Source organism: Falco peregrinus, chromosome 10 (assembly GCF_023634155.1).
Source record: "Falco peregrinus isolate bFalPer1 chromosome 10, bFalPer1.pri, whole genome shotgun sequence".
Taxonomy (NCBI): domain Eukaryota; kingdom Metazoa; phylum Chordata; class Aves; order Falconiformes; family Falconidae; genus Falco; species Falco peregrinus.
The window spans coordinates 30,219,367-30,242,954 of record NC_073730.1 but is presented as its reverse complement, the minus strand read 5'-3'; the positions used below and the strand labels follow the sequence as shown (position 1 = coordinate 30,242,954).

Sequence of the window (23,588 nt, the reverse complement as noted above, 5' to 3'; positions counted from 1 at the left end):
TCCTGCAAAGAAAGATGAAATATTTGATCAATTACAGAGGGAAAAAGCCCTGGGGCTCTCAGTTCTCTTCTCGCCAAGCTAACCAGCCTGGCTTTTCCTGGGAGATGTGCTCTGTGAAAACACGGGCTCGGTGTCTGAACAGACCTTTCAGGCCGTCCTCTTGGGCAGAAATAGCCAGTGATGGGAAAAGCCTCGTTTGTTCTGATTCAAGTGGTTTGTCCTCAGGACTCAGAAACAGCTCGCCACGGAAGGGGGCTGCTCCGCCAGGGAACACGCGTGGGTTGCTGCGGGAGGAGGGGGGTGGGGCTGTGTCTGCTAGGCTCTGCTGGCCACAGTGGAGGAAAACGTGTGGTTCCTCCGGGAAACCGCCTGTGTTGGTCACCCCGAGGTCTGCGTACGGACCCCTGGGGGGCACCCGTGCCGGGCCAGCCCCGCTCTTTCTCCCCAGCAGCGAACCGAGCGCAGCCCCCCGCGCCCGCCCCCCCACCCCGAGCCGAGCGCTGCCGCCTGCGGGCGGGGACGCGGGGGCAGCCGCGGGCCGAGCCGAGCCGTGCCCGGGCCAGGCTCTCCCCGCCCCGGGGCAGCCCCACGCCCCGGCCCAGGTGTGTGTCGGGCTCGCCCCGCCTCGGCCGGGACGGCGGCAGGGAGCCGGGCTGCACCGCCGGAGCCGGCGCGGAGCGGCGAAGGGATGGCTGCGGTAACTGCCGGGGGTCCCGCCGCCCCCACCGCGGGGGGCACTGCCCACGGCCCGCCCCGCCCGGGGGGTCTCGCCGCGGGGGGCTGTTGGGCGCCGGGGGCAGCGCAGCCGCGGGGTGGGCGCTGTTCCCCCCCGAAGCGGGGCTGGGGGGGGGGGCTGCCGGCGCCGGGGCTCTGCCCCCCCGCTCTGCCGTGAGCTGCCCCTTGATTTAACGGAGAGCAGAGGTGGATTTATCTCTGCCCCCCCGCCCCCCCGGGAGGAGCCGGTGGGTTCTGAGCGCGGGGGGGCGCGGGGCCGCCCCGGCCGGGCACGGCTCCAGCCCGGCGCAGAGGGCGGCGCGGGTTAAGCATTAACCCACCCCGAGCTCCCCTGGAAACCGGCTAAAGGACCGACTAAACCAGGAAAATGTGAGGAGGGGGACGCGCAGCGCTCCCTCTGGGCTGGGCTGCGTGTCACGCCTCCTGTGGGGCGGCAGGAAGGGGCTGCAGAGCTGGGGGCAGCCGGGCTCCTGCTGCCCCCCTTGGTGTGGGCGCAGCCCCCCGCTGCTGGGCCTTCTCAAAGGCTCCTTATCGCGGGCTTGAGCCGCGCTTTGCTCTGCCTCCTGGAGCGATGTTCACGTTAAAAGAGCGTGTTATTTATAGGGGGAAAATATGGAAAGTTTAGCTGTCCCCTGACTCCGTAACGCTCACAGCTTTCCGGCCGGTGGAAGTTTTGTTTCCTTTTTATTCTCTCCCTCTCTCATCTTGCGTGGGCTTTTGCCAAATGTTTTATTATTCACAGTGAATTATTTGGCCAGATGTAGCTGTAATACGTATTGTGAGCTTTTGGCAGCCCTTTTAAATTTATGAGTGCATTCTCCCTACTTGTCAACTGGTCAGATTTCCAGGGAAGTTCCTCTCCCCACTATGCCGAGCCCTCCCTGGGGTGGTGGGGCGCTGGGACAGGGGCTTCACTCCTGTCCGACCCACCCGGCGCCATGCTCAGGCTGAGCATCTCCCCCAGCCCACTGCAGGTGCGTGGGTCGAGCCGGAGAGTTGCTTGGATGTGCTTTGAAACATCCCTGCGCGATGGAAGGCCATCCCTGCGGAGACCAGGAGAACTCGCTGCACCTCGGAGGGTTGTGCTAAGCTCAGCCCTGTGCAGGGATGCAAGACCTCCCGGCCTGTGGGGATGGAGGGGGTGTCCAGGTGTGCAGGAGGTGGCCGTGGGGTGCAGTTTAACCCCATTCGTGTTCCTGCCGCACCGGGTCTGTTCGTGGCACCGGTGTGAGTGTCCCAGCGGGCTGCAAACTGGGGGAAACCATATTCTAGTGAAGGGCACCAAGCACGCATTAAGCGCAGATAATCTTCCAGTTAATTAAGCAAATCATTTGAAGCTGCCATTTCAAGGCAAGAGGAATAACAACTTAAGGGGGGCCGTGGGAGGCTTGTATCCACCCCTCTTTAATTAAAGGAGCTAGCGACTGTCACAGCCATTTCTGCCACAGCCAGTGCCAGGGAGAGGCCTGACTGAACCCTGTTTCGCATGATTCCGCCTCGCCTGTGGCATATTGAGACACGCAGGTACTTTTTCTTTTCTATTTTCTTTGTCTCTGAGGGCACTGATGAGGAACTATGCGCTGCAGTACAGAAAATCAGTAAGGAGAGGTAAACAGCGTTGAACTCTTCAACTGTTGCTGCAGCACGTGTGAAAGCTCGGTGCAATTGCATTAGGGCACCTCGCTGCTTGATTTCCTGTCTGGCATCGCTGGAGGGATCGGGTACATGTGGGATTTTTTTTTTTTTTTCCCCGAAATCTGATTCATCCTCCGTATGCTTCTGAAAACTCTCATTCCCATCGGCTCGCCGCTAGATTAGGCTGTCTGGGCAGCTTACACGGCATCATGCTGCTGACCACTAATATGAAATATAATTGGAGCAATTCAAACCTCTCCCCCAAGGGTTGGTTCTTTACATCATGCACTACCCTGTGAAAGTAATAAAGTCAGTGAAAGGGGTTATTCAAGAGAAATTGTCAGTGTTTAATAAATCGTGCAATTAAATGCAATAAAACCTCAGTATGCTATTCATCTGTTCTGCCTTAACACTTAAGGCTGGGGCTTTTTTCAGAATAACGAAGTTCTGTCCTAGATAATTTTTTCCAATTTCCTCATTAGACAGGTTCTCGTGAAGCCTTACAGTTCTCCTCACTGAACTAAGCTGCCAGAGTAGTGCACCTAATGTAATCGTGGCATATAAAAAGTTATAGAGCAGTTCAAGGACTTAAGTAGCTCATAAATTTTTCTTCATATTTTCTCTCTAGTTCAGTTCAGGGCTGAGTTTAAGCCACGACATTGCAGGCAGAAATTGCGGTCCCCTTTCTACAGCACAGGACAGTGAGATGCCTGGGGATGAAGGCCTGAAACAAAACATTCTTTAAGTGCCCTGTTAAACAGTGCTGTCACTGATTAGCAATCTTTGTTCAGAATCATAAATCCTGTCGTCTGGTAACTGTATGGGAGAGGAATTGTCTTCACCTTATTCATTACCTGGACTGGGAGATGCTCTTGCTGTCTTTGTGTGCCACGTGCTTGGGTTGTATGTCCTCTGCTTCCCAGGGTGGGAGTGACAGCAAGGGGAGAAGCATCCAAAGAGCTGTGGGGACCTTGAGCTGAACCAACACAGTGGAGGGAAATGTTGTCCCAGAGGTCATGTGGAGCCTGCCAAGGAGGATGCTCAGTGCTTCTCTTCCCATGGTGGAGTTTTCTAAAGGGGGCAGGGGATGGACTGGGGGTCTCCAGAGCAGCACCAGCCTCTCCTCTGGCTGGTGCTTGTGTATACTGAAAAAAAAGTGCAGCTCTCACACCTAGCAGGTCGCAGCACCTCTGCTGGGAGGCTGTGAAGTTTGTTTTAGTGCTTGCCGGGTCTTCCTGAGGGAGATTCTCCAACATTGGGGAGCAGGAACCCATCTCTGCTGGTCCTGCTTGGTTGTGTTTCCATGCTCTGCTCCTGTGTTTCCCCCCCGTCTCAGCTCTGTTGCCTTTATTAGAAGTGATTTGTGAGCCTTTGGAGGATCCTTTGAATGAGCTAATTCTCCTCTCCTGCTTTTAAATTTTCACCAGGCTCAGAATATCCTTGGTGACCAGGGTGGAGTCTGCAGCCTCTTTCTCTCTGAAATGATCATGATCAAATAAATTGCCTGTTGCCACCTGTGAAAGCAGATGTTTTGTGCTCTCCTTTCTTCCCCCACCCAGGAAGGTGTGACTGATTTCCGAGCTCTCCGAGCAAAATTTCAAAATGACTCCAACTTGGCCAGCAAGCTGGTGCAGCCACACAAGAAGCCTCCCACCGAGATCGTGCCCAAGCTGGGCTCTGGAGGGAACGCTGTGTCCAGCCCTCTGCCCCTGAGTAAGAGAGAAGGGATAATACTAAAACCCAAGGGTGAACCTGCCCATCCTGCCCGTCCGCACCCTGCGCTCACCCAATGCAACCCCTTGGCACATCCTCCAGCCAAGCTGGGATACGTGGAGCCGACGGGGCACAACAGAGAGCACAAAGGCAACATCTTGGAGAAAGGGCCGAGTTCTCCCAAGAACAGTCCACAGAAACCTCTGCCATCCCATTGCACTGACCGGCAAGGATCAGCCCAAAGAGCCTCAGAGGGCCCTGCACTCCCAAGTTCTTTCCACCATGCCCTACGGATGTGGGAAAACACTTTATCCTGCAGCGAGAAAGCAAGTGCGACACTCCCAGCCCAACGGGCAGCAAACTTATACGTGCACCCTTCCCTGGAGCAGAGGGCAGCGCGTGCTCCGGCTGTGCTGAGCAGCAGCAGGATGCGACCAGCTGGCAGTGAGCCTGCGCTGGCCTTGCCTGCCCAGAAGAAGGATGCTCTGCGCGGCCGTGGGCCGGCTCTTCCCCACACTCCCACAGGACACAGGAGCTCTGACGAAGCAGGTGCTGAGGGTGCAGTGGCAACCAAATCCTGCCAGCTGGGTTATCGTGCACCAAGAGAGCAACCTCAGCACCAAAAAGGTATAGTAGGCTGTACTCTTACAGTGAGCTCTGACGCATATGAACGTATAGGTACATAGGTGCTCTGAAAGTGCAGCATAGAGCAGCTGGAGAGAAAAGCTGTTACCAGTTGGGACCCCCAAAGAAGAGGCCAAACTGGCCCGAGTGGTCTCTTCTTTCTGTGGAGGTCCTGGAGATAAGAAATGGGCCCCAAACTGCCGCTGAGCTTGGGTAAGGGGAGTGTTCCTCAGCTGCACCAAATTTTTTAAAGCTCACTCTAAGCAAATGTCCATGTTTTGAGAGTCAAATGAAGGGTGAAGACAGGGGAGTGTCTTCAGGTTTGGTCTGCTCTGGCCTTCTGCAGTTGCAAGGTAAATGTGACTACGCCCTGCCACTTGGTTTTCACACAGACCCTAAAGGCTTGGCTTTTCTGCCAAGACAGTTTGGTTCGAATTAAAATTCAAACTACTTGAAAATTGAAATTAAAAGTTCAGGCTTAAACCTGAACTCCTGCCTCTTCACCCTCCTGGCTTTGCAAAAGGTCACGTTTGAGCTCAGAAAGCATATTCTCCTTGCAGTATTTTTTACAGAAACTGGTGTTAGGAAATTCAAATGCCGTGAAGTTCTTCTTGCTAACGTCACATGGAGTGGCGGGGCACTGAAAAGATTAAGCCTTTGTTTACCCTGGAAAGCTACCTCGCTCGGGCTGTGTGTTGAAAACAGCTATGCCACTAAATCCTGGCAGATTAAACTGTTATCGGCACAGATAATTAAGCTAGTATTTTATAAACCAGAGGAAGGGAGCTGTCAGGAGTTGAGGCCCCAACAGGGTTAACTTTGTAAAGATCTGTAAAAATGGACGTTTCCATTTATTTTTCCATTCTGGTGACATGGTGGGAGCCCCGCTGTGTGACAGGGATGCTGAGACTGGGAGGAAGCAGAGCTGGGTAGAAATGTCTGCATAACAACTAACGATGCTACAGGAATTTTTGCTTATATGAGGGCTAATTGCTGCCTGTATTTGTGTTTCTCTGGAGCAGGATCAGAGCCTCCCTTCTGCCAGCCCAGAGCAGGAAAATGGTCTCCGTGCGCCAGGAGCAAGTGGCCAAGGATTAAACCTCTCCCTTCAGCTGAATCCCTGGGTCCTGCCCCTGGGAAGCCTGCAAGACCCCCAAAGTTCGATCTCAGTGCTTTCCGAAGCACCATACTTTCAGTCCACAGGGGGAATGAAACAAGTAAGAGATTTCTAGTCTTTCTCCCCAAACCTGTTTTGCAGAAAATGAATAATAATTTGCAGTTTACTGTCATTTATAAGGCCATGGTTCCAAGCACACATAAATAAGATGTTGCTACTTGTTTCTAACATCTTCCTTAAACAGTAAAAATTGCTCAACAGTTTCAGACTGATTTTTTTCCTCTTAATCTGGAAAAGGGATCTGGTTTTCCAGGTCGGATGTCACCCCCATGCAGCAACCCGCTTTCCTCCCAAGTGCAGCGTGTTGTGAGCGGGTTACAGCTGGCTGTAACGCAGCAGCTGTGTGCGGAGAGCTGATCTTTATCGCTCCTCTTCAATGGGAAAATGCCTTCACTCTGCAGCACACAACTGTGGGAAGGCAGGATAAAATGGGTGGAAACCGGTCTGCTAATCCCCTCTTCTGTTTTAAATACAACAGAGGGCAACGTTGTTAAATGTTCCGACATCAAGAAATGCAAAAGTTCAGTTTCCTGTAATAAAACCCTATCGATGTTGCATAATAGAATATTCTGGACCGCTTAATAAGCTGCTAAATGGTGTTTCTTTATAAATACGGCCTTAATTATAGCCAGATCTTTAGGCACAACTTTTACGAATCCAAAGGGAGCTGCTTTTCTAGGAAGGGCTCTGCTAAACTCTCTTTGGCTGGACTGTGCCAGTGCTTATTGGTCTGCCCTGGCCTTGATACAAACAGAAGGGGAAGAGAGAGGTTTTCACTGCAACTCTTTTCCAATCTACTTGCCTTTTCTAAACATATTTAATGGAGGAAACTAGTTACAGTTCTACGTCATCATCTCCATGCCCTCTCAGTATCACTCAGTTATTGATCTCTAGAAAGCCGGAGGTTGTTGCCTGGAAACATGAAATAATGACATATTAACGTAGCCACAGCCCCAGTCTCCGCTGTCAATCTTATCTCACGCCTGCCTTTGTGTGCAGCGTGCTGCCTGGAGGAAAGGCCGTCCCCGTCACACCTCCCCGTCGCGGCAGCCGGTGTTCTGTAAGAGAACGGTCTTGCCTTCAAACACTAATCCTCTGTGTGTTTGTCTGCAGCTGCTGAAGAAGAGGATTACTTGACCCCCGAAAGGTGAGCGTGCGGCAAGGCAAACATGCGGCTCGCCAGCAATGGGAGCATCCCCATCCTGCGATGCTGAAGCATCCTTGTGCAGTCTGGAGCGAACATCCTGCTCCCAGAGGCAGCGACTTACTCCAGGGATTGTGCAAAGCCACGTGGGAAGCTCAAAGCTGGCTGGGATGGCCTTCTGAAGTAGAAAGCTTCATCCCTATTTTCTCCTCTGGGTTCTTTGAGCAGCATGGGGAACCCTGCCCAGGTGTCCTTAGGTCTGGTTTAGCGGGTTGGGGGGGAACGCTGCCAGTGCTTTGGCTGCAAAGGTGACTCAGCACCCATGTGGCATTTGCTTCCTGTTTTCTATATACTCAGGCTCGGTGTTTTTAGAAAAGAGATGCTTTTTAACAACTGTTGCTGAAACAAAGCCCTGATGTAACCAGCAGGTGTTGGCTTTTTGCCAGCAGCGGGGGAGCTTGCCCTCCCTCATGTTTGTGCAGCCAGCACAGCCGGGGTACAGGAGCCACAGCCCGCCCTCCCCCTCCCCAGGACTTCAGCTGTCTCCAGAGGCTGAAGTGAGATTTTTGTTGAGTGGTGGTCCAAATTCACTGTTCATCTTCATCGTCAAATTCCAAGTTCATCTTCTGCTACCGCAAATGTCTGAAATGGCTCGGAAATCTTACAGGCACAGATGGTTTTGTATACAAGGGGATCCTGACTTTTTCTAATAAGTCTTTAACTTGTTATGAGTGGTTACGTAGTGGTCCTTGTTCTGTGCCACCAGAACGGCAAAAATGGAGAAAAATATTCATATACATGTTGTCTTAGCTGCATGAATATACAGCTGTGAAAATGGGAAACAGAGTGGATGAACCAAAGCAAGAGAGAAATTCTTAAAATGCTTTCTGTGCCCAAACCATGAACCCTTGCAGCTATCGCCACAGCAAGCCATGCTTTTCACATCATGAGGTGCTCCTGCCAGCGTTGGCTGGTGTTTTGTTTAACTTTTAACCTGTACTTGTCAGAAGAGGACTGGTCAAAAAATAACCAGCTCCAAAGCTGTCATGCACCACAAGGAAACTGTCCTAGTAATATATTGCCGCAAGATTAGCTGCCTTGCTCTAATCCTTGTGATACGGTCTGTACAAAGGTCAATTGTTAACTATTAACCATGTGATAACTGGGGAAATGAATGACATCAACTCCAGCACGGAAGCAAAATCGTGGGGTTTTGGGAGCAGAAATTCCCCTCCTTGAAGCCTCGCCTTGACTGAAGTCTGGTCTCTTAGAGACCCTGACGTAGTCACTTGGGCTGATTAATCCTGAGCTCCGATTCCTTGTTTGGGAATAAACAGCCTGCCTTCACTACTGCTGGTCAGGGACCCAGCAGCCCAGCTCTGTCGCAGGTCCGGTGTAGCGCTGTGGTATATGTGAAGGGCTGGCTGGTGTCTGGCACAGCTCCCAGGGTGCGATTTTATCCAGGGGTTGGGCTGGAGAAGTGAAAAATCGGGGTTTCCCGGCCTCCTCTTTCTCAAGCAGTGGCACCAGGGACAAAATACCTGCTTGCAGTATTTTTGCAATTGTGTATGCGTGTCCCCTTCAGGGGGACCTACGTGTCCAAAACACGCTGTGGGACCAGTAAGGCGGCAGGCGCTGCCCACAGTGCTGGGGGCTGCAGGGGACAGCAGGAGGCCAGGGCAGCCTTTGGGAGCATCACAAGCTTCTGCTCTACTTTAGGTGCTGTTTCTTATCTGATTTCACTACTGGTAAAATGCACCTTGAGTTTCTTGTTCCTCTCGTTCTGGTTTGCAACATCTACTTAGTGTTTACTCTGTTGAAGCTGAGTTGTGGCAGTAGGGTGATTCAAGGAAAACCAAGCCCTTCCTCGGGTTTGTTATAGACTTACTGTTAAAAGGTGCGGCAGTTCTCACTATAACTCTCCCTGCCATGACCCCAGTATGTGTTATAAGCTGCATCTTGTGCAGTTGCCGCTTCCCGGTGCTCCTGAGCTGCTGACACCTCTGCTGCCGTGGATGGAGGGGATGCCTAAGGGGCTTTGCCTGGGTGATCTGGGAAGGCTTGGATTTCTCTCTGCACCTATTCCCAAATGATGCTAATTGGAATTTCCAGAGGAGGAAAGGAAAAAGGAGGATGAGCAGATGGGGACCGGGCTGGGAAGCCCAGTACCTGCGGCTGAGCGGTGCTGGGGCTGCGGCACGTTGCCTCCTCCCGCGACTGGCACATGCCGCTCGCCCCATCGACGCGGAGCATGTGTCTCACTAAGCTCAGGAGCAGGACCTTTAACCGTACCCTCTGATAGCTCTGCTTTCCCTGCCTGTTTCCTTAAGTAAGAAACAGCATACCAAACTGCAACTGGGTTGTTACTCGTTTTAAAGTAGCTGTAGTGGGTTTGAAAAATGCTGCGCTCTGATTTCCTTGAATTTTTTTGTTCTGTTTCTACTTAAGGGATCGCTGTAGGCAGAAGACCATAATCCCAGTATGAAGTCCCCTGATGTGCTTTGAGCCCTATAAACGCAACCTGTCCTACCAAAGGAAAAGCAGTGGGAGTGGGGAGTCGGGGGGAAGGCTCAGCTGAGCCCTGGCACAGGTTGCCTCTCCCTCCGAGGAATTCCTGATTTCACTTTGCTTTTTTGTAGGCACAGTATCAAAGCGCTTGAATTCCTTGTCCTTAAGATGAATATTTTTTTTCCAGACTTCTAAAAGGGCCAGAAAACAAAATCTTTTCTCTCTTTTCTTTCATCTTCTCAGTGCCCAACTTGAAGAGCATCATAATTATGAAGAGACCCTGATGTACCTGAATCAGTCTGGGGACACCACAACCTTGTGTGTCATTGAAGGTACTTTGCCAGGCAAGACTGCTAGGTGAATTACATGCGATGTGGGATAGAGCCTTTAGAAAATGAAATAATATAGCTTCTTCAAGATGAGAAAAGCAGCTGCACGTTGGTCCTGGTGAGCGAAGATAACTGTCTGTACTGTCCCTCTGTGCACTGACAGTGTATGAGGACTTTGGGGCACAGGCAAAATAGAAGTGAGCACTTTAGTGGTGAAATGGTGCTTACAGTAAGGCTGAGGTGGGGAAAAGTCATGAGACATTATCCATGTAGAAGAGAAAGAAAAGAAGATAGTGATGCAAACCTCAGCATCTGCTTAGGAGCAGAAGGGTACTGGGCACAGAGATTTTCCATCTCCATCACTACTTCTTCCCAGTATAATTTTCTCAATCAGAGTTGCCACTGCTCTGCTTTTACATTTTTCAAAGTTGCCTCTTTTGAGGGAGGTTGGTTTTTTGCCTTGTGCATTGGTTTTCTCACCCCTTGGAACAGAAGCCGAGCCAGGCTGTCTTGGAGGGGAGTCAGGAAGTCTTGAGGAACCTGCCACAGCCCTTTTGTGTTAGCCCCTAGGGCTATGAAAACTGTGGCCAGTTAAGCTCGATGCTGCAGCCCTCTGAATGTAAGCCAGGGCTAAATGGCAAATGGAAAGACCCTGGCCAGTGTGACATGGTGCATGTACCATGGTGGAAGTGTGCCTGGATGCTGAGCGTGTGGGCTGAAGTTGGGGTTTGCAACATAAAGTGCAGTGACTTTAACATGGACTAAAAAGTAATATGTATTCACAAATATCTTTTCTAGTACCCAAGGCAGAGCCTGAAGAACACAAGGTAAGTCTCATCACCACCAGTTTTGATCTTTTGGGCTTGACCATACCATACATGACATGCTTTCCTGTCTTAGAAACCTTTAATATCTGTATTTCTTATCTGCTGAGTGTTTCTTTATGTGTGTTGTCGGTGAAGACTCTCAAAAAATAAGAAATTGCAGAGGGGACATGAAGGCTAATGAAGTTTCCAAACACACTAGGGAAGCGAGTCAGTTCCCTTGACTTCCACTGCAAACATGTAAGGAAGGGGTAGCACCACCTGGACTTGGCAGACCAAGTAAGTGTCAAGCACTGATATCTAGACCGTGAATTCTTGGAGGGAAAATCCACTGAATTGTTCTGCAAGTCCCTGCCAGAGGCACGCTGTGCTGGTGGTCCCTCTGTGAAGGCATAAAAGCCAAACTGAGCCAGGTTCCTTGTCATGGCAGCATGCTTCGGGTTTTGGCTCGTAAGCGGGGCAGCCGTGGGGTGCATGGCTGCACGGGTCCTCCTCCCCTGCTGTGGGGGTGTCCCTGCTGCAAACTGCAGCTTGACTCTCTTCGTTTTACCCTGGCTGCAAAGGGGGTGGCAGTTCACCCTGGCAGCGGAGGTGCCCTGCAGTGAAGGCAGGAGAGTGCGTTTGCGCGGGGCACGAATTGCTGCAGCGGTCCCTAGGGAAGACCTGCCGGGCTGCGTGGCTGGACTCACAGCAGGTAGCTGGGCTGAGAGGACGAGTCACCTCGTGCCAGGAGATGGTCATGTACCGGGTATTGGTTCTGGCCCTGCTGAAATGTCAAACTCCACTTCCAAGTCAAATTGTCCAGGAAATAGCATAGGTTTCCAAAGGCAGTTATCTGTGCATGATTTGCAGAGAGGCTCTCTGGCTTGGCTGTAGTCTTATTTTATGGTAGGTTGGAAAATCTTTATTTAATTAAAAAAAACTTCCTCCCCTTCTGTAAGCTCTCCAACCTTTCGTTCTGACCAGTAGCTTCATCGGCCTGATCCCTTGCACTGTTATATTACCCTTACACAGTTTGTCAATATGTGTATCCCCTGTCCTGCAAAGTAGAGGATATTTCCTTGTCTGATGACTATTCCAAACATAAAATGCTTCTGGGCTTTCTAAAGAAATATTTCTTTAACTACTAGATGACAGTTGAGGCCTTGTATAAAAGCTTGACTGTTGAAAAAAGCGCAGTGGCTGAAAGCTTTCCTCTCCTTCGTTCTAGAAACAGAAGACAGATTTTCTCTTTGCCAAATCCAGGTAATTTCCTTTCCTTTCTCTCAAGCTTTTTCTAACCCCACAACTAACTCAGTGAGGGTTATTGTGAGTATTGTAACACTCAGTAAATAGAAAGACATTTCATACATATCATGACCAGAACAATGTAGACGATGATGCTCGTCTGTGTCAGCATTCATGGTTTCTAAGATCGTTTTCATTCTGAGGGATACGTGGAGGGGAGATTGTCATCCCTCCTCTGGCACACAAGAAAATACATTGTCTTTTCCTACTGAAACCTGAACTCTTTCAGTGTAAGAAGGGGGAGGTGTGAGGCTCTCAGGCTGGGACACCTGGTTCCAGGTCTAAAGCCATGTGGTAAGGCAAGGTCCACACTGAATTCCACCCTATAAATGTCACGTTTCAAACTCCTTGCAGCATATAATCGCTGCCACTGGCTGAAGGCTGTTTTTTCAATGGGGACTGAAGAATCATGTAGTAGAAGGGGGTCACTTCAGTGGGAAATGTTGTGATGCTGGAAGAAAGGTACCAAGTTCTGCCACCTGCTGCTGTATCTTCCCTAAATTGCAGTATAGTGTGGTGAGAGGCGCATCTCCTGAGCCGGGTGCCACCGCTGGCAAACGGATATAGCTTGTGCATTCCTGCTACTAGAAAACAATCGTCTTAGTTCACCTCTTTTCCAAGAGTGATTGCTATCACCCCAAGTAACCAGTGGCCTTTAGGGTTGGATTTACCCTTACTTTTAGTACTGGTGGTCTTTTTGGCATCTACCTCATTCAAAGGGAAAATGAGCTGCTTATTTGGGCACAGTCATAAAGCAGTCTGCCTGCCTGTCACTTTGCTGAAGCATTTCTGTTCTGGGATCTCCCTCATGTCTGAAATTTTCAGTTCTGGAGGAGCTGTAGTAGAAGATGAAAAAGAGGAAGAGCCAAGTCTTGAAAGAGAGAAACAGGAAGCAAAGAAAATTCTCAAGGTATTGTAGAGATTACTTTTAATAATTACTGTGTGGGGTCTCTTCTCCTTCTGTCTTCCCTCTCTTTGGGAAACAGTTAAAATTTGAGTCCTTAATATTACCCCTGGGGGGGTTTCTGGCTTCTCTTTTGTCTGCTCATTGCTCAACTGCTACTGCCTAAAAGGCAGGTAGTGCTGCCAAGCAGCACGTGTCCACCAGAAATCCCTGATGGAAAAAGGCGTGAAACTGTATTAATTCCACAGAAAGATAATTTACATTATTGTTGATGTATATATGTAAAATGTATTCACTTATATGAGAAAAGTGTTTCTAAAGACTGTATTGACCAGACCAAATGTCTGATCTCAGACAGGTGGAAATGGATACATATCTCCCACTAGCTCAGCCAAGGAAGATGGTGGAGGTGGGATGAAGGTGCTGCCAGTGAAGCAGGATGTGTCAAGTACCCAGGCTGCAGAGCATCCTACCCTACAAGGGCTGGCAAAAGACGGAGCAGAGATCTGTGAGTATCTCATTGCGCTGTTGAGTGTTTCCTCAGTCCTCAGTCCCATCTGTTGCCCAAATGTCTCTTCCATATGGGAAATAACGTTAAATTTGGATGCAACTCTTGAACCAATTTAGTTAAACCAGGGCAAAAGGTTGCATGCACATTTGTATTCTGGTCTGAATCATTTATTTTGGCTTTGCAAATAGCTTCCTACGTTGGTTAACCACCTGCGTAACTCAAACCAAGGTGTTTGTTTTTCTAGCAGATTGCCCTTATCCAAGAGAGTTAAAATCCATCTCCTCTGCTTCTCATAATTTATTAAGTCTCAGAAAAGGATTTGGCTAAGGCTTGTGGTAGAAACACACATGAGCAGGGTGAGAGCCTGAAGTCTCCCCCTTTCCCTTACTAAGACGGATGATGGCTCCTTGCTCCATTTTCATCATAGTTCCAGTGAGCCTTTTTCTGACTTCGGGCTCCTTCTGTCACGACGCTCCGACATAGCATCTGGAGCTGGTGATACGCACCTTGGCTGCACAATTAAACCCAGTCACATGCCCTCTGTAAACACTATTTTGCAACTTCAGGTATAAGTGTGCACGGGCTCTATTCTGCAAAAGCTTACTCCTGCCCCTGCAAGCCGCTAGTGTGATACAGCAACATTTCAAAGATGAAAGAGAGAAAAGTAGCTCTGTTGGGCTCGGTGGACAGACCAGGAGCGTGAAGGAAAAGTGTAAATTCACTGTGGCTGTGGTTGTTGTTATTGGTGTGGTCCTCAGGTGTTTGTTTTTTTTTTTTTTTATTTTAAACCACTTCATAATAATTTTCTCTTTTGGTTGGTGTCTGTTTTTGTGAGAAATCTTGCTGGTTTGCGTGACCTTTGAACAGCTGGAGGTAATTTCTGTTGGGATTTTTTTTTAAAAAAGTACTCATGGTGAGCCTCCTGCTATTGTTTCATCAGAGAGCCTGATTTTGCAGAATTGTTTGGTTCCCCTGCAACCCTCCCCATCTTTTTCTTCTTCATGGGGATTTGAATGTTTTGCAGAAACTTTGGCCATTAACTAGACCGTACTGTGGTGGTGCATGTTTCTGGTGAGACCTACTGCATGCACATGTGTTCATTTAGAAACACTATCTGCTTTTATTTGTGTGGCTGCATTTCTACGTTACTCCAGCTCTTTTAAATCAGTTTTAAGTATTTAATATTGCCACTTAACAGAGTCCTCCAGTAATAATCTTTTTCTAACTTCATGAGGTGCAGCTCTCATGCTTGGTTCCAGCTCTTGGTGAAATACTTCTCTGGGATACTCTCCTTCCTTGTCTGCTTTATGAGATGCTGATTTACAGGTGTGTTTCCAATGGACTGGACCATTATTTGGGTCTTAACATCACCAACCATGCCAAACCCTCCCTTCAATCACTTCTCTCAATATCCATGAGTAGTCTCTTGGGATGTTTTCTGGTGAGGAGGATTTGGGTCAGAGCTGCTGCAACTGAGAATATCGATGGATGTTTTAATTTTTTTAAAATGTAAAATATTTAAACACTTTAGAATGTTTTAAAGCTAAATGTTTTAGAACCTGAAACCTTGTAGAATTTTTTTGGTTTTTTTTTTTTCTCAAAGTGGCTCAGAGCAGAGCCTTTCCTGGACTCCTGGAATGGAAAGTATGTCCATAGGCTCCTTGTTGTGGCATCAACTGTTATCCTCAACAGTTGCCCTTGCCCTGAGAGAAGTTCCTCAGAAAAGCTCCTAAAGCGAAGGTGCTTTCTTGTTTCCAGTGCGCTACATGCATGTTGGTGCCCCAAAACCAGGGGTAGAGATAACAGCCTTGAACCAAAACACCTGGCAGTCTCTGCAGGCATGGGAGGACATATATGATGACGTTGGGGAAATGGAAGATAGACTGTGAGTATGGACTTAGGCTCTTCGCTGGGGTTGTGTTTATGCAATGTCTTTTAAAAATGACGCTGCAGCAAATCTCCATGTAATACTTCTGTCTTCTAGCAGCCACGGGTCGGATGCCTCAAGTCCGTTCACTTCAGCCAGCAGTAAGTGCAGCACGTGGGGAAGCTTGAACAGAGCTGCTTTTAATTTGGGTTGGTCCCCAGGAGATGCTGTGAATAGCTTCTTTTAACTTGCAACATCTATAGTGTCTCCTTCTGGCCTGGTTGCTCTAAATTCCCATTAAAACCAGTGGGGAGCAATACATGTGGCTAGCATGGAATTCATCTGAGTGACCTCGAAGCCTCTGTAAGAGTAAAATGTAATGGCCTGGGTGCAATTTGTCCAGCAAACCTCACCTCGTCGCTACTGAACGTGGTTTGTGATAATGGCATACCTTGGGTTTAAGTTTCAGGAAACGGCTGTGAAGAAACATATGAAGATGTTGAGACTGGGGGTGATAATCCAACAAAACTGGAGTAAGTTCCAATTTCTTAGCCTGTATTTTGAAATACTGACCATAATTCCTTGATCTCACATGCCAGGTGCTGGCTGGAAGCCTTTTTTTCCCCAATACTGCAGAAATGTTGTTGCATGGGTGGCTTTCTTCCCCTCTTCCTCCCTCTTTCCCCTTTGGCTGACATGTAGGGAGCAAAAAATAGTTACCAAAGTTAAAACCCTGAGCAGTGAGGCCTTTCTGTTAGAGTTGGTAGCACTCTCCATCCGTTGGAAATACTCCCCTTACAGACCTCTCCTGGCATAAAGCACACAGGACAGCCTTGCTAGCCTTTTGTTTTCCGAAGCCTTGCTCGGCTGTAGCTGAGAAATGGTACCTTTTTGTGTGTGCCGAAAGAGGCAAGGCTGGAGGAACAAATGGGGACCTTGTCCCCATAAAAAGGGACCAAATGCTCCCATTTCAGGTCACAGAATGTTGGAAAGCTGAAAGGACATGCTGCAACGAACATGCAACCTTCTCCTTTTTATATAACTTCTCAAGATATTTGCTTCCACAGGCTGTGTTGTAAAAGCAATGAGTTTTGCAGCCTCAGGTTTATACATTGCCTGAGCTTCCCAGATGGATTAAAAGGCGAAACATGAAGTTAGGTGTGTTTTTACTTATTAGCGTTGTGTGGTTCCCTACCCTCATGCAGTAAAGGATTTCCTGCATCCCTTTGTAAGAAATAGAGACAGCCTTTGGGAATGACATATGGGCTGGGGATGCCGCACACAACTGCTTCAAATGCATCTGGTGGCTCTCTTCTAAGGAGCAGTGTGGGAGGAATAATAAGGTGTTGCTCTACATCTGCTTTTCCCTTACGGATGTGAGACTCGTACTGGCTTGCATCTGGATTCAAGTCAAGCTTATGCGTGGATGTAGAGCCTGTGTGCGTCAGAGAGGGAAAAAAGATATGGGAAACGCGAAACCCCGAGGTGACTGGGCAGTTATTGAGAGGCGAAAGTGTCATTTCTCTGCAAACTGCCCACAAGAGCTGTGTGGTGGAGGCGCACGAGCTTCTCGGGCCAGCGGGTGATGCGCTGGTGGCTGCGCCTGGCTCCCGGGCTGACCGTGCGTCCCCCCCGGGCTCTTCTGCGCCTCTGTGCCGGTGCCGAGCAGCAGCAGCAGCTGAACGCCGTTGCTAGTGCGCGGGAAAGCAGTGCGTCTGGCGGGCTTTGCAAGGGAATTGCATAACACAGCTAGAGTCGGGACCGAATTCACGGGGTGCAGAGGTCACCGTCTCAATCCCCAAACCAGTCGTTATGGAATCTTTCTATTGATCCCACGTGCAGGATGAGGTGTGCTGATACACATAAAGTATTTTTAATAGTACTTGCGCATGGATAATGTCCCCCAGGTGAGGATCTTGGTTGTTCGCAGATACTATTAGTAAATTGCCGTGTAGCTTTGCAACCCCCCATAAGCTTGAGAGAGAAGTGTGTATAGTGGAACTTCTCTCTCAACAGCATATACAACAAAAATGTGTGGTGAAGGGTGGCACAGACACGTGCTCCCAATGTCCTCCTTTAATGGTCACTGTGTGCTTCTGGGGAATTTTTGTCCCTTTCACTAGGATTTTTTACTCCAAATAAACCTGGATCGTTCTGTGGTTGTTAGGTCAGAGGAGACAAGTTCAGTTACACAGAAAAGTTTAAAGCCAAGCAGAGATTTGAGCTTGGACTTCAATAAGTAAGCACTTTTTGCTGTGTTGGTGCCTTTCCCATTGAATCCATCATTCATCCACATGATGCTGTCGAGGCTTAAAGCTCACTGCTGAGCTGAGGGCCAAGGTCTGCTGACCCTCCTGTACCTGCTTCGGGATCTCTGGGGCTACGAGCATGGCAGTTCTCACACAGTTCAGTGCCTGGTGCCTGTTTAATTTAAAATCTGTTTCTCATTTGGACAGAACAGAAAAACAGAAGAGATTTGGAAACTTGTTCAAGATAGAAAAGTTGAAGCTGAAGAATACCAGGTTCAAGGAGAACTTAAGGTAAGAAAATGGTGGTGGTCCAACCCCTTCACCCTCTAAATCTGAACATTCCTGTTTGGAATAATTTGAGAGCAAGAGGTCTAGGAGTAAGGAATGCAGCTTTATTGGGAAAGTTATGCCCAAAGTGCTTCTATCAACTCATGAGGAGCTGCTGTGGCAGATGTGGCCAAATGTCCATCTGTGCAGCTTCTCTGAAGTCTCTGGCATCGGGAACCTGCAGGAGCTGGTCCTACATCAGTGTCCCAGTTTTCATAGGCTTTCTGCTGCCCTCAGTACCTCAGCATGATGCAGGTACACAAGGGAATGCAGAGATGTGATACCTGCTGCCTAGAGCTGTGGGCCAGGGTTAGGCAAAGGCTTGTTGATGTGGCTTTTACGGGCTGAGGGTTTTTATTCCAGGTACCATTTATAGTCAAGCTGGCAACAGCATCTGCTGAAGAAGTTTACTGTTGAGCCTGTATTCTAACAAGTTAGGATAGAGGACATTGTGTAACTGCCTCTAGTGCCCTTTCAGGTACTCTAATATTCAAAATCCTCATTAAGGTTCCATGGAAACCGCCTTTTCTACAAGTGCACGGTAGCTGCCTGCTGGACTTGTCCTCCACTGCTGCCGGCATGTGCCTCACCTTGTGCACAGTGCCTGAAGTCCAGGCAAATGCTACTTTTTCTTATTTCTTTGGAAATTCCAGATTAACCCTTTCCTCTCTTACATGAGGAAGGTTTGTTTTACTTAAAAACCTTTTCGCACTAGGTGTTCTGCCATGTCAGCGGCTCCCTCCTGCACTACTGCTAAAGATCGTCACAGGGAAGGAGCCACCAGGTTTCATGCCATTCTCCTGTTACAAAGAACCCTTAAAGCTCCAGCAAGTATCTTAGATACCTACAGTCATTGTCACATATAAATTGCAACCTATGATATTGTCAGACTACAAGGAGGGAATTACTACTGCCTACAGTTACCAACTGTCCGTCAACCCTCTAGCTATTGGGAATGGGTGCAGGAGTAGGCAGGAGGAGGGTGCTTTTGCCAATTTGGACTGTTCTTCGGATGCAAAGTAGACCTCTCTTAACCCACTTGACGAACACATGGCTCCTGTTGCTGCCAGAGGGTGGAGATGCTGATTTAGCAAGGGCTGTGATACTGGCAGATGCTGTTGGTGTCACGGAGACCATGCACCTAGACCTGCCTCCATCTCTTCAGCAGCAAGCACTGCCAGCTTGTTGGTACTTGTGGCTTTCTGGGCGATGCTGATGTGCAAACTTGTTTCTAAAGGCTTCTTTGTATCCGCAGACTGTTTTCCACTTCGACACCAAATTTAGGTAAGCAACATACATATATCTGACTCTTGGGGATTTGTGTGTGTGTATGTGAAGAGGGAAATGTATTGCACAATGGAAAATGAACTTTACGCATCGTGCCTTTCTGAAAATCATTTAATGTGGCAGCATTAAAATGGGAAGACTTGACAGAGATTTGTGCTTCACTTGGGGGTAGTTTGTCGCCCATTTTGGGGTGTTTTTTCTTTGTATAGGAGCATTCCTCCTGTAGCTCTGAATATATTCAGGAAGGCAACGTGCAAAGCAGTCTGTGCTGAGCCACTGCCTCCAGACTGGCAGTGGTGTTTAACAGCCGATGGCACTCCAGCAGCTCTCTGCAAAACTATGTAAATGGGAGTGGACACAAAACCTGTTCCCACTAATGAAGCCTTGAGAAGGTGCTGGAGTGAACGTACCCATGTTCTCAGCATGGAAACCCTGCTAGGGTTAGCTACCGTGTGAAGCTGGGGCTTTGCTACTGCTCCTACTCCATCTCTGGAGCTGGATGGCCAAACCCATCCAGAAAACGTCTCATACACTCAACTACCAAACCTGAGCATCCTGCCTTGTGTGGGAGTTTTGCCTGGTTTTTGGAGCACTGAGGATCTCGCTTTTGCATTGCCTTGGCCTCGTTGGGTTGAGCAACTAGCAGCAGCCACAGTTTTCCTCTGCAATACATAATTTGGAGGAGCGGGCTCAGAAGGACATCTCCTAATAATTTTCTCTGCTGCATTTTGGTTGACAGCGGCTGTTTCCCAGGAGGACATGGTGTACGACAATGTCGAGGTGGGGCAGAGAGAGCTGAGGTGAGGAGGGTGCCCTCTCCTGGGGCTGGCCTCGGGCCAAGGAGATGTTCCTCTTGGCACAAACCTGTGCCCAGGGGAGCCTGCGGTACTGCAAGCCACTGGGGGTCAGGAGCTGGTCGGGACTTAGTCCTCTGGAGACAGTCCAGGTGCCCTCTCCATGTGTGTTTAACTTGGCAAGTAGCATCCTGCAAAATGTTTTTTCAATGTTACCTAGTTAGTGCCAGGGACGTGGAAAGGAGGGAGCTGCTCCCTGAAATGTGAAAATTCAGATAGTTTTCCTAAGGAAGGAAAACTTCGTCTCCCAGACCCGATAATCAGCCCCATCCTGGCAAGCTCTTGTCAGAAAAAAATACTTTTAATAGGAACAGCATGTCTTGATGTCTTGCTGCCAGATGATTGTGGCAGCAGCACGTGCTGGTATAAATCACAGCAAGTGTCTGCATTACAGGGGTGGTTCTGGGGGGAGACAGAGAAAAATCACAGCTCTGTAGGTACAGGGGCTTGGGGAGGGGATGCGGTCTGCTGGAAAAAACCTTGAATTTCTGTGTGGCTCTTTCCCCTCTTCTCAGAGAGAAGGATGACAAGTACAAAACCTGGATGCCAAAATTTCTGATGGCAAAAGACAGTAAGGACCAAAGGAGAAGCAGCGACGATGTGGAAAGGTCTAGATTCCCATTCTGTGTTTTCCCATGTTGTCTATCTTCGTACACACATCCCTCGAGTTGTTTGCAGGAGCGGGACGCCCTGATGGCGCAGATGGTTTTTGCTGGCTGCTGCTCCAGGGTCCTTTCCCTTTGAAGCCAGCTTTCAGGAATCTCTGCATAAAATATCTTCAGGGCAAAACAAAGCAGGGGATATCCTGAGGGTCTCATCTTGAAGTTGTATCATGTCTTCCCACTTAGCTGAGACAAAAAGGTGTAACTTGCTATATATTTGGCTGCTTTTCTGCCATGCTCAGTGCCATTCCTTCTTTAATTGTGCCTTGATTAAATATTTGATCTCTGTGGATCAGCTATTGCTATTTTGGCAAGAGTGCTGTGCTTAGAAGCCCTGTACGCAGCATAGTTAATTGCCTGTGTGTTCCTCTTGCCCTTATTTTAAGATACTGATTTCTTGGGTCTTCTTTCTCCAGCTGGGTTCATTGCATTGCCTATTGCTGTACCATTTGTGCATAAAATCAAAAATAAAACTTTCTGTTATTGGCACTGCAAAACTTTGCATGGAAGTAGGAGCTTTAGTTTCCCATTTAGATCAGAAGAAGGTGCATTGCAATGAGCTTTTTCGTGACCCGATACCTGGGACTTCAAACAAATGCAAATCAGAGACCTATTTTCCAGGTTCTCCCCACAGAGCTCGTGCATGGGGTTGCTCAAACACCACTTGCTGTGTTGTGCCGAGTCATGTGTATAATTTCACAGACTATCGGGAAGTCGATGCATTTTTGTCTGTTCCTTAGAGCTCGCAGGTCCTGCGGCCTGAGACCACCAAGGAGGAATCTCTTCACAGCTTAAAAGTCCTGAACTTCAGCTCTTGTTTCCCCTCCTCTTAATTTTAAGTGCATGAAAGTTAGCCAAGGGTGAATGATTTATTGCAAGTGGGTGTTTTGTTGGTTGGTTGGTTGTTTTTTCCCCTGTCTTCATTCTAAAATGAATGCCGTAGCTGGAATTTCAGGTACGGACCAGAAGGAGTGGTATTTCCATACCCAGGGAATGCCCCAGCATAGATGGCCATCGCTCCCCGTAAGGTGTTATAAGAGCTTGTTAATCACTTTACAGTGCCATGTAAATGTCTGCTTGGGTGACTTTCTCCTCCATATGCTAAAAAAAACCCAAAAATCTGGAGAGCTGTGTCAAGCCCCACTGCCATAAATGACTCAGAATGAGAGTTATCTGGGGACTCTTTATGTGTGAATATAAATAAAACCAGAGGGGGACAAACTGCTGGGGGAAAAGTGAATTGTTGACTTCTATAAAAACCCGACTGATTCAAAACACTCGATAGTTTGTTTGTTCCCACGCTGCTTACAGAAAAAACAGTTATTCCAAATGGGGATACGAAATGGCTCAAGTCATGCTCACCGGCAGATTCGAGGTGCACATTCATTCTTTTACGGAAGATAGCGATGGGAACAGTGTGCTTTGCTCTTCCAAGAGTTCACTGCAGACTGGAGTTAGGCTCTGGGTTGTATTTCCCAATGTGCCAGGGATTATTTAAATGGAGCTCAGAAATGTGCGTCTCTCCCTCTTGATGCAGAAATATCTTCAAAATCAAGAAGAGCAATGTGGAAAAAAGCAGGAAGATGGAAAAAGAAGAGAAGTTTTTTAGAGAAACATTTATGGTGCGTGTCTGTTTAGAGAACTAGTTGTGCCAGAGGAAAGCAGCTATGTTTTTTTGTCAATCCTAAATTTTGACAATCCTATCATGCTTAAAAGATGCATGGTGGAAAGTTGTTCGTCCTTAGGTGTGCTGGGAGGGATGTCCCACTGGCCTGCTGCCTTCTCCCCTAACCTGGGATCTTCATCAGGGATGTTGCTGGGGTTTTTTTATCTCATCAGCTCCAAACAAAGCCTCACAGCCCAACCTGAAACCTCTTCTCTCCACCCCTCCTCGCTGCCCTTAAAGACATTGCACGCGAGTACAGAATAACTTGTGGTTTTTTTCTTTCCTGCAGTACGATAAGGAGATCAACATTGTCAACACAGCCATTGCCGCGTGCTCGGTCCCTAGTAAGAGGAGGGTTGATCTCCCAGTCATAGCTGGAGAACAGCTAGATGTTATTGATGTCGCGGAGGACAACGCAGTGATTTGCCGCAATTTGGAGGGCAGATGTAAGTTTGCAGAAAGCCTCTGGCACGGGTGGCCGCTGCCGTCCCATTTTGAGGGGTAAATCGGCTTCGCAAGCAACAGTATGTTCTTTGTGCTCAGCACTGCCACTTCGTGCGCTCAGGAGTTTACAAGTTCTTTTTTCCTTCTCTCAGATGGATATGTTCTAGTGGAGCACTTGAACTTCAGGTAAACTCTGCTTTTATTTATTATGATGCATATTTTCTTCTCCTTCCTGGGTGTAGATGCCTGAGATCTGGAGAACGGGACTTAAAACTTCTGAAGGCAGGGGAAGGTTAATGTAAACAGCCAGTATTAAATATTGAATAAGTATTTCCAGTTTTAGTCTGCTATTCTGCTGTTACACAGGTTTCCAGTCCAACTGCAGCTAAAAAAAGCCCTGTCCAGTCATGACTTGTATAAATTGGAGATTCTTGACTTGCCTTCAGATATGCCATATTAATTCACATCTGCTGCAAACATGGGCCCCGCAGTGTGCATCGCCTTGCCAACTCACACCCTTAAATTCCCTGCTGCATTATCATTTCCTTGCATGTTCATGCTTAATTGATACAAATGAACCTCCTGTTGCCCAGGTGCCCATTGCCGTGAAGCTTTCTTTTTTTGAGGCAGACGGTACTAGCTGCCCTCCCTGAGAGCTGCTTTCTCCTAGAGCATCCCTGAAGGTCTCTTTTGTGCTTCCCACATCCATGAGAGCCCACGTTGGTCAATGGTGGAGTGATGAGGTGAATGTAAATAAAGTTTTATTTTTTACACTTACGCTGTTTAATGTGCAAGGGACGTTTCCTTTTTTGTCTGCTATTTAGAGCACATCTCCACTGGT

The 23,588-nt window shown here is 48.4% G+C and overlaps 1 protein-coding gene and 1 long non-coding RNA gene across 10 annotated transcripts in view; both read left to right on the top strand.

Moving 5' to 3' along the window:
* Positions 1 to 23,524, top strand: part of FYB2 (FYN binding protein 2) — a 30,425-nt gene extending 6,901 nt beyond the window's left edge. For 4 of the 9 annotated variants that reach the window (XM_027780433.2, XM_027780441.2, XM_027780438.2 and 1 more), the window contains 19 exons: positions 3,930 to 4,710; positions 5,730 to 5,924; positions 6,998 to 7,031; positions 9,780 to 9,868; positions 10,664 to 10,692; positions 11,900 to 11,934; positions 12,802 to 12,886; positions 13,235 to 13,388; positions 15,150 to 15,276; positions 15,376 to 15,419; positions 15,722 to 15,791; positions 17,715 to 17,798; positions 19,090 to 19,118; positions 19,861 to 19,921; positions 20,491 to 20,583; positions 22,175 to 22,259; positions 22,593 to 22,749; positions 22,900 to 22,933; positions 23,341 to 23,524. In XM_027780433.2, the coding sequence (XP_027636234.2) occupies positions 3,930 to 4,710; positions 5,730 to 5,924; positions 6,998 to 7,031; positions 9,780 to 9,868; positions 10,664 to 10,692; positions 11,900 to 11,934; positions 12,802 to 12,886; positions 13,235 to 13,388; positions 15,150 to 15,276; positions 15,376 to 15,419; positions 15,722 to 15,791; positions 17,715 to 17,798; positions 19,090 to 19,118; positions 19,861 to 19,921; positions 20,491 to 20,583; positions 22,175 to 22,259; positions 22,593 to 22,749; positions 22,900 to 22,933; positions 23,341 to 23,356 (2,202 nt within the window). In that variant the 3' untranslated portion in view covers positions 23,357 to 23,524. Of the gene's footprint in view, positions 1 to 589; positions 698 to 3,929; positions 4,711 to 5,729; positions 5,925 to 6,997; positions 7,032 to 9,779; positions 9,869 to 10,663; positions 10,693 to 11,899; positions 11,935 to 12,801; positions 12,887 to 13,234; positions 13,389 to 15,149; positions 15,277 to 15,375; positions 15,420 to 15,721; positions 15,792 to 17,714; positions 17,799 to 18,549; positions 20,606 to 22,174; positions 22,260 to 22,592; positions 22,750 to 22,899; positions 22,934 to 23,340 lie in introns of those variants that run through there. The other 5 variants (XM_055815493.1, XM_027780436.2, XM_027780437.2 and 2 more) reach the window with 5 other exon arrangements.
* Positions 704 to 3,892, top strand: LOC114010934 (uncharacterized). The gene is made up of 2 exons (XR_003552641.2): positions 704 to 2,456; positions 3,798 to 3,892. It is a non-coding gene; the product is annotated as an uncharacterized LOC114010934 (long non-coding RNA).
* Positions 23,525 to 23,588: the final 64 nt, after the last annotated feature.